General features: G+C 45.1%; 1 protein-coding gene across 1 annotated transcript in view; it reads right to left on the reverse strand.

Moving 5' to 3' along the window:
- Positions 1-1,636: 1,636 nt before the first annotated feature.
- Positions 1,637-10,633, reverse strand: part of abcc10 (ATP-binding cassette, sub-family C (CFTR/MRP), member 10) — a 183,184-nt gene continuing 174,187 nt past the window's right edge. The window contains exons 8-10 of the mRNA XM_078213518.1: positions 9,447-9,544; positions 8,225-8,337; positions 1,637-2,224 (exon numbers count right to left, since the gene is read on the reverse strand). Of these exons, the coding sequence (XP_078069644.1) occupies positions 2,092-2,224; positions 8,225-8,337; positions 9,447-9,544 (344 nt within the window). The 3' untranslated portion in view covers positions 1,637-2,091. The remainder of the gene's footprint in view (positions 2,225-8,224; positions 8,338-9,446; positions 9,545-10,633) is intronic.

Here is a 10,633-nt window from a genome sequence, read left to right on the forward strand (position 1 = left end):
CAGAACAGTGGGAATGGGACAGGGACTGAGAGAGAATATTAAACTGTACAGAACAGTGGGAATGGGACAGGGACTGAGAGTGAATATTAAACTGCACAGAATAGTGGAAATGGGACAGGGACTGAGAGAGAATATTAAACTGTACAGAACAGTGGGAATGGGACAGGGACTGAGAGAGAATATTAAACTGTACAGAACAGTGGGAATGGGACAGGGACTGAGAGTGAATATTAAACTGTACAGAACAGTGGGAATGGGACAGGGACTGAGGGAGAATATTAAACTGTACAGAACAGTGGGAATGGGACAGGGACTGAGAGTGAATATTAAACTGTACAGAACAGTGGGAATGGGACAGGGACTGAGAGAGAATATTAAACTGTACAGAACAGTGGGAATGGGACAGGGACTGAGAGTGAATATTAAACTGTACAGAACAGTGGGAATGGGACAGGGACTGAGAGTGAATATTAAACTGTACAGAACAGTGGGAATGGGACAGGGACTGAGAGAGAATATTAAACTGTACAGAACAGTGGGAATGGGACAGGGACTGAGAGTGAATATTAAACTGCACAGAATAGTGGGAATGGGACAGGGACTGAGAGTGAATATTAAACTGTACAGAACAGTGGGAATGGGACAGGGACTGAGAGTGAATATTAAACTGTACAGAACAATGGGAATGGGACAGGGACTGAGAGAGAATATTAAACTGTACAGAACAGTGGGAATGGGACAGGGACTGAGAGTGAGAGTGAATATTAAACTGTACAGAACGGTGGGAATGGGACAGGGACTGAGAGTGAATATTAAACTGTACAGAACAGTGGGAATGGGACAGGGACTGAGAGTGAATATTAAACTGTACAGAACAGTGGGAATGGGACAGGGACTGAGAGTGAATATTTAACTGTACAGAACAGTGGGAATGGGACAGGGACTGAGAGAGAATATTAAACTGTACAGAACAGTGGGAATGGGACAGGGACTGAGAGAGAATATTAAACTGTACAGAACAGTGGGAATGGGACAGGGACTGAGGGAGAATATTAAACTGCACAGAACAGTGGGAATGGGACAGGGACTGAGAGTGAATATTAAACTGTGCAGAACAGTGGGAATGGGACAGGGACTGAGAGTGAATATTAAACTGTACAGAACAGTGGGAATGGGACAGGGACTGAGAGTGAATATTAAACTGCACAGAACAGTGGGAATGGGACAGGGACTGAGAGAGAATATTAAACTGTACAGAACAGTGGGAATGGGACAGGGACTGAGAGTGAATATTAAACTGTACAGAACAGTGGGAATGGGACAGGGACTGAGAGTGAATATTAAACTGTACAGAACAGTGGGAATGGGACAGGGACTGAGAGAGAATATTAAACTGTACAGAACAGTGGGAATGGGACAGGGACTGAGAGTGAATATTAAACTGTACAGAACAGTGGGAATGGGACAGGGACTGAGAGTGAATATTAAACTGTACAGAACAGTGGGAATGGGACAGGGACTGAGAGAGAATATTAAACTGTACAGAACAGTGGGAATGGGACAGGGATTGAGAGAGAATATTAAACTGTACAGAACAGTGGGAATGGGACAGGGACTGAGGGAGAATATTAAACTGTACAGAACAGTGGGAATGGGACAGGGACTGAGAGAGAATATTAAACTGTACAGAACAGTGGGAATGGGACAGGGGCTGAGGGAGAATGTTGAAGCGTGAAGAATAATGCAGGTTTGGAGTGGGATTGAGTGGATGGGGACCGTATGGAGCATGCATTACGGCAGAGGATGAATGTAGTCTCAGAACTGTGAGCGAAATGGTGCAGGGCAAGATGAACAGACCTGTACAGTAAAGATCTAACCTAACTGAAGCCAACTAACTGAGGATCACACAATCTTCCCTGTGTGCAATTTGGAAATTGTGACATTTTGTGTTCCTTGTGCTATTTGAAAATGCAGTGCACTTTCTACTGTCCCAAACCAGATAAAGCGCTGTATGAATCATATCACCAGAGATACACACAGAGCTTCAGTCCACTTGGGACATACCAGCTTGAGTCCATAGCCCTTTACAGATTACTTTGTGTCATGTATGATACCATAGAAGAAGGAATCCTGTTTGTTCGAGAGAACAGTTGGGGAGTCAAACTCCTTCACCCTTCCAGCATCCAACACGAGTACTCGGTTTGAATCCATTATAGTGTTCAATCTGTGGGGAACAGAATCAAAGGATGCATTATCCAGTAATGCTGGGCACCACAAGAGAAGCCACAGCACTTACATCTCAATAATCATGCACCTTGTAATGACTTCAATGAGGTTGGCCTCTTAGAGTATGAACTCCCTGATTGAGGTCATAACTGCCTGCCCATCAGGGGCCTCAGTGTGTTTAAAAATGGTCATTTCTTCTGGCATTCTGGATTCTGACTGTGTATCAGAAATACTCTCGCAGAGGAACAGAGTTTGTAAATAAAGGGAATCTGGTGAAGGAACACCAGCCTCTCAGGAGTTATTTCACACCTAGCTGGCACTTGCAGTGAGCAGCAGTGAATGCCAGAGTCTCCATACCAACACTTAAAAAGTCACCAATGGATCTACTGGTCCAGGTTTTGTTCTGTGAACAGGAGTGAGCTGCGAACACCAGTGGGAGAGAGACTGCAGCCAGAGTGAGTTTCAGCCAGAGTGAGGACATTGGGAATTTGGAGCTGAGTGGGAATTCGGGGCAGAGGAGGAAGAGGTGCCTCATCCTCAGGAGAGGCAGACCTGCGAGGAAGGCCCGAGGACAAGAGAGCACTGGGAGTAAATTGAACCGTGCTGTCACAGCCAGCAGGTAAGTGATTGGTTGGTGACTGGTAAGTACCTTTTTTCTTTTCTTTTTACTCTTTGCATTGTAGTGGTTGTAGTTGTTGTTGTTGTTGTACACTACAATAGTGTTTGTGTAATTTGTGTGGTTTATAGTTTGTAAAGGTTATATTCGGTAGTAACAAGGAGCAGGAAAGAAGGGCCCCAGAGAATTGGATATAATCTGAAACAAGACATCTTTCAAAAGTTTAATTGAAAGGGATAAGACGTGACAGGATTACTCCAAGCTGTGATTTGCTCCTCTTGCTCCATGTGGCAGGCTGGGGACAGTTCCAGTCCCCTGGGTCAGCATGTGTGCAGGAAGTGTCTCCAGCTACAGCTCCTGGAAGCTCGAGTTTCAGAGCTGAAGCGGCAGCTGGAGACACTGTGGAGCATCCGCGAGTCAGAGAGTATCGTGGATAACACATATAGAGAGGTGGTCACACCGCAGGCTCAGACTCCGCAGGTAGGAAGGGAATGGGTGACCACCAGACAGAGCAAGAGAGATAGGCAGGGACCGCAGGAATCTCCTGTGGCCATTCCCCTGCAGAACAGATATACGGCTTTGGATACTGTTGAGGGGAATGATCTCTCTGGGGAAAGCAGCAGCAGCAGCCAAACTCGTTGCACCACGGTTGGTTCTGCTGCAGAGGGGAGGGGTAGAGAGTGTGCCAGTGCAATAGTTATAGGGGATTCAATTGTAAGGGGAATAGACAGGAGTTTCTGTGGCCGCAAACGAGACTCCAGGATGGTCTGTTGCCTCCCTGTTGCTCGGGTCAGGGATGTCTCGGAGCAGCTGCAGGACATTCTGGAGGGGGAGGGTGAACAGCCAGTGGTCGTGGTACACATAGGTACAAACAACATAGGTAAAAAAAGGGATGAGATCCTAAAAGTAGAATACAGGGAGCTAGGAAGAAAGTTAAGAAATCGGACTTCAAAAGTAGTGATCTCAGGATTACTACCTCGTGCTAGTCAGAATAGAAATGACAGGATATATCGGGTAAATACATGGCTGAAGAGATGGTGTCAGGGGAGAGTTTCAGATTCCTGGGGCATTGGGACCGGTTCTGGGGGAGGTGGGGCCTGTACAAGTTGGACAGGTTACACCTGGGCAGGACTGGCACTGATGTCCTCGGGGGAGTGTTTGCTAGAGCAGTTGGGGAGGGTTGCCAGAGGGATGGGAACCTACATAAGGAGTCAGAGAATGAGGGAGCAAGGACAAAATGTGGGGAGATGGTTCCAACTACATCAAAAATCAGGAAAAAAGTTAAAAGGAAGGAGAACTCAGGAAATGTTATTAATGAAAGTGTTAGAATTCAAAAAGAAGGTACAAAAACTAGCACAAGGACATTTTATCTGAATGCTCGTAGCATTCGAAACAAGGTCAATGAGTTGACGGCACAAATCTTTGCGAACGAGTGTGATTTGGTGGCCGTTACAGAGACATGGTTGCAGGATGGTCACGACTGGGAGTTAAATGTCCAGGGGTTTCAGACTGTTCGGAGGGACCGACAGGAAGGTAAGGGAGGTGATGTAGCTCTGATGTTTAAGGGTGACATCAGGGCGGTAGTGAGAGATGATATAGGTTCCATGGAAAAAAAGATTTAATCCATTTGGGTGGAAATTAGAAATAGTAAAGAGAAAAAGTTACTGATAGGCACAGTCTATAGGCCACCAAATAATAACATCCTGGTGGGGCGAGAAATAAACAAAGAAATAACTGATGCATGTAAAAATGGTACAGCAATTATCATGGGGGATTTTAATCTACATTTCAATTGGTCAAACCAGGTCGGTCAAGGCAGCCTTGAGGAGGAGTTCATAGAATGTATCCGCGATAGCTTCCTTGAACAGCATGTAATGGAACCAATGAGGGAGCAAGCTATCCTAGATCTGGTCCTGTGTAATGAGACAGAAATAATTAATGATCCTCTCGGAAGAAGTGAGCACAGTATGGTTGAATTTAAAATACTGATGGAGCGTGAGAAGGTAAAATCCAATACCAGTGTCCTCTGCTTAATCAAAGGAGACTACAATGGGATGAGGGAGGAGTTGGCTAAGGTAGACTGGGAGCAAAAACTTTATGGTGGGACAATTGAGGAACAGTGGAGGACTTTCAAAGCGATTTTTCACAGTGCTCAGCAGAAGTATATACCAGTGATGAGGAAGGACTGTAGAAAAATAGATAATCAGCCATGGATATCTAAGGAAATAAAGGAGGGTATCAAATTGAAAGAAAATGCATACAAAGTGGCAAAGATTAGTGGGAAACTGGAAGATTGGGAAATCTTTAAAGGTCAACAGAAAGCCACGAAAATAGCTAAAAGAAAAGTAAGATGGATTATAGAGTAAACTAGCTCAGAATATAAAAACAGATAGCAAACGTTTCTACAAATATATAAAACGATAAAGAGTGGCAAAAGTAAACATTGGTCCTTTAGAGGATGAGAAAGGGGATGTAATAACTGGAAATGGGAAAATAGCTGAGGCATTGAACAGGTATTTTGTGTCGGTCTTCACAGTGGAAGACACAAATAACATGCCAAAAATTGATGACAGGAAGGCTATGGCAGGTGAGAACCTAGAAACTATTATCATGAAAGAGGTAGTGTTGGGCAAGTTAATGGGGCTAAAGGTAGACAAGTCTCCTGGTCCTGATGGAATGCATCCCAGGGTACTGAAAGAGATGGCGGGGGAAATAGCAAATGCACTAGTGGTAATTTACCAAAATTCACTGGACTCTGGGGTGGTTCCCGCAGATTGGAAAACATCAAATGTGACGCCACTGTTTAAAATAGGAGGTAATTATAGGCCGGTTAGCTTAAATTCTGTGTAGGAAAAATGCTTGAAACTCCCATCAAGGAAGGAAAACGAGACAAAAACGGGACATCTGGATATAAATTGTTCCATTGATAAGATGCAGCATGGGTTCATGAAGGGAAGGTCATGTTTGACTAATTTGGTGGAATTCTTTGTGAACATTACAGTGCAGTGGACAATGGGGAACCTGTGGATGTGGTGTATCTGGATTTCCAGAAGGCATTTGACAAGGTGCCGCACCAAAGACTGCTACATAAGATAAAGGTGCACAGTGTTACGGGTAATGGATAGAGGATTGGTTAACTACAGAAAGCAAAGAGTGGGGGTAAATGGGTGTTTTTCTGGTTGGCGATCAGTGACTAGTGGTGTGCCTCAGGGATCAGTGTTGGGACCGCAATTGTTTACGATTTACATAGATGATTTGGAGTTGGGGACCAAGTGTAGTGTGTCAAAATTCACAGATGACTCAAAGATGAGTGGCAGAGCAAAGTGTGCAGTGGACGCTGAAAGTCTGCAAAGGGATATAGATAGTCTAAATGAGTGGGTGAGGATCTGGCAGATGGAGTACAATGTTGGTAAATGTGAGGTCATCCATTTTGATAGGAATAACAGCAAAATGGACTATTATTTAAATGGTAAAAAATTGCAGCATGCTGCTGTGCAGAGGGACCTGGGTGTCCTTGTGCAAGAATCACAAAAAGTTGGTTTGCAGGTGCAGCAGGTAATTAAGAAGGCAAATAGAATTTTGTCCTTCATTGCTAGAGGGATGGAGTTTAAAAACAGCGAGGTTATGTTGCAGCTGTATAAGGTGCTGGTGAGGCCACACCTGGAGTACTGTGTACAGTTTTGGTCTCCTTACTTGAGAAAGGATATACTGGCACTGGAGGGGGTGCAGAGGAGATTCACTCGGTTGATTCCGGAGTTGAGAGGGTTGGCTTATGAGGAGAGATAGAGTAGACTGGGGCAATACTCATTGGAATTCAGAAGAATGAGGGGAGATCTTATAGAAACATATAAGATTATGAAGAGAATAGATAAGATAGAAGCAGGGAAGTTGTTTCCACTGGCGGGTGAAACTAGAACTAGGGGGCATAGCCTCAAAATAAGGGAGAGCAGATTTAGGACTGAGTTGAGGAGGAACCTCTTCACACAAAGGGTTGTGAATCTGTGGAATTCCCTGCCCACTGAAGCAGTTGAGGCTACCTCATTGAATGTTTTTAAAGCAAGGATAGATAAATTTTTGAACAGTAAAGGAATGGTGAGCGGGCGGGTAAGTGGAGCTGAGTCCACGAAAAGATCAGCCATGATCTTATTGAATGGCGGAGCAGGCTTGAGGAGCCAGATGGCCTACTCCTGCTCCTAGCTCTTATGTTTTGTCTTGGATAAAGGAGAACAACCACGGGCAGGCATGTTAACTTAAAAACTGGTTCTGCCACAAACCTGAGTCAACCCTGGATATCATAAAGAACAAAGAACAAAGAACAGTACAGCACAGGAAACAAGCCCTTCGGCCCTCCAAGCCTGTGCCGCTCCTTGGTCCAACTAGACCAATCGTTTGTATCCCTCCATTCCCAGGCTGCTCATGTGACTATCCAGGTAAGTCTTAAACAATGTCAGCGTGCCTGCCTCCACCACCCTACTTGGCAGCGCATTCCAGGCCCCCACCACCCTCTGTGTAAAAAACGTTCCTCTGATGTCTGAGTTATACTTCGCCCCTCTCACCTTGAGCCCGTGACCCCTCGTGATCGTCACCTCCGACCTGGGAAAAAGCTTCCCACTGTTCACCCTATCTATACCCTTCATAATCTTGTACACCTCTATTAGATCTCCCCTCATTCTCCGTCTTTCCAGGGAGAACAAGCCCAGTTTACCCAATCTCTCCTCATAGCTAAGACCCTCCATACCAGGCAACATCCTGGTAAACCTTCTCTGCACTCTCTCTAACGCCTCCACGTCCTTCTGGTAGTGCGGCGACCAGAACTGGATGCAGTACTCCAAATGTGGCCTAACCAGCGTTCTATACAGCTGCATCATCAGACTCCAGCTTTTATACTCTATACCCCGTCCTATAAAGGCAAGCATACCATATGTCTTCTTCACCACCTTCTCCACCTGTGTTGCCACCTTCAAGGATTTGTGGACTTGCACACCTAGGTCCCTCTGTGTTTCTATACTCCTGATGACTCTGCCATTTATTGTATAACTCCTCCCTACATTATTTCTTCCAAAATGCATCACTTCGCATTTATCCGGATTAAACTCCATCTGCCACCTCTCCGCCCAATTTTCCAGCCTATCTATATCCTGCTGTATTGCCCGACAATGCTCTTCGCTATCCGCAATTCCAGCCTGGGGACTGCTTCAAAAGCAGCAGTAGCACAAGGCTACCCACGCTCCCCAATTTCACCCAGTTAACTATTTGCTTGCTTTCTTTTCCTTACTCCTCTCACTGTTTTCCCAGCTCCCATAACCTCTAACACATTTTTACCCACTTGCTCTCTCACTGTCTCCCCCTTCACCAATTTCTTTGTCTATGAGATGAATTTACCTATGGGCGATTGTCAATACAGTTTTGTCTGCAAATTGTTCTCGTATTGTCTCCTGCAGCAGCTGATCTGTTTTATGGTCCACACTGGCAGTTGCTTCATCAATACACAGAATCTGTGCAACATAAAGAAAAGGTATCAAGGGTTGGGTAAACATTGACCAGAACGACAGTATATTCAATCCTAGGACATGGGTGTCGCTGGTTGGCCAGTATTTATTGCCCATCCCTGGTTGCCTTTGGAGGGCAGTTGAGAGTCAACCACATTGCTGTGGCTCTGGAGTCACATGTAGGCCAGACTGGGTAGCTGGGTAGTGGGGGCAGATTTCCTTCCCTAAAGGACATTAGCGAACCATTTGTGTTTTTCGACAATTGCAATAGTTTTATGGTCATCAGTAGATTCTTAATTCCAGATATTTTTTTATTTGAATTCAAATTCCACCATCTGCTGTGGCGGGATTCGAACCCAGGTCCCCAGAACATTAGCTGAGTTTCTAGATTAATAGTCTAGCGAAAATACCACTACCATTATGAGGACTGATGACCTAGACTGGGTTAAGAGATGATCTAAAAAGCTGGTTAAGATAATTAAAGGAGTTGATAGGGTAGATAAAGGGAAATTATTTCCTCTAGCGAAAAAGAATAAGGGGACATATCGTTAAAATTAGAGTTCGACCGTTGAGGGGTTTTCTCAAGAAGTACTTGAAGAAATATATGAAATACTTGGGGGGAGGTGATGGCCTAGTGATATTTTCACTAGACTATTAATCTAGAAACTCAGCTAATGTTCTGGGGATCCGGGTTCGAATCTCCCCCAATAAATTCAATCCTTATCCGGTCAGGCCAACATGTGACTCCAGAGCCACAGCAATGTGGCTGACTCTCAACTGCCCTCAGGCAACTCGGGATGGGCAATAAATGCCGGCCAGCGACGCCCATGTCCCAGGAACGAAAAAAAAGTCAATTTAATCTTACAATGATCTTAATTGGGTCTGATTTTGACATTGCTATGCAGCTTAATTGTTCATGTCAGATGTAGGTGGACCTTCTATGGGGTGCATCCTGATATTGTGCTGGATGAAGTTTATTATAGAATCCACCACCAAAGATGAAAGCGTAACAGCCTAGGGCAGAAATGGTGTTGGAGAAGGTGGTCGATGAAGATGCTGGAGTTCTAGGAGAAAGGAGGCTCTATAAATGAGCCCTAATTGTTGCTGATCAGTACCTTGGCCTGAGTGAGAAGTGCCCTCGCCAGGCAGACTAGCTGTCTCTGTCCAATGGATAAATTCCTCCCCCGATCACTGAGCTCAGCATCCAATCCACCTAATGCAGAAAGAAAAATCACACCGGCAATGAGACATACACACACACACACACAGTCACCAATAAGCAATGAGACACATACACACACACACACACACACACACACACACACACACAGTCACCAATAGGCAATGAGACACACACACACACACACACACACACACACACAGTCACCAATAGGCAATGAGACACACACACACACACAGTCACCAATAGGCAATGAGACACACACACACACAGTCACCAATAGGCAATGAGACACACACACACACACACACACAGTCACCAATAGGCAATGAGACACATACACACACACACACACAGTCACCAATAGGCAATGAGACACACACACACACACACACACACACACACAGTCACCAATAGGCAATGAGACACACACACACACACACACACACACACACCAATAGGCAATGAGACACATACACACACACACACACAGTCACCAATAGGCAATGAGACACACACACACACACACACACACACAGTCACCAATAGGCAATGAGACACATACACACACACACACACAGTCACCAATAGGCAATGAGACACATACACACACACACACACACAGTCAGCAATAGGCAATGAGACACATACACACACACACACACACACACACACACACACACACAGTCACCAATAGGCAATGAGACACACACAGACACACAGTCACCAATAGGCAATGAGACACACAGACACACACACACACAGTCACCAATAGGCAATGAGACACACACACAGTCACCAATAGGCAATGGGACACACACACACACACACACACAGTCACCAATAGGCAATGAGACACACACACACACACACACACAGTCACCAATAGGCAATGGGACACACACACACACACACACACACACACAGTCACCAAGAGGCAATGAGACACACACACACACACACACAGTCACCAATAGGCAATGAGACACATACACACACACACACACAGTCACCAATAGGCAATGAGACACATACACACACACACACACACACACACAGTCACCAATAGGCAATGAGACACATACACACACACACACACAGTCACCAATAGGCAATGAGACA

Source organism: Mustelus asterias, chromosome 5 (assembly GCF_964213995.1).
Source record: "Mustelus asterias chromosome 5, sMusAst1.hap1.1, whole genome shotgun sequence".
In the NCBI taxonomy this organism is placed as follows: Eukaryota; Metazoa; Chordata; class Chondrichthyes; order Carcharhiniformes; family Triakidae; genus Mustelus; species Mustelus asterias.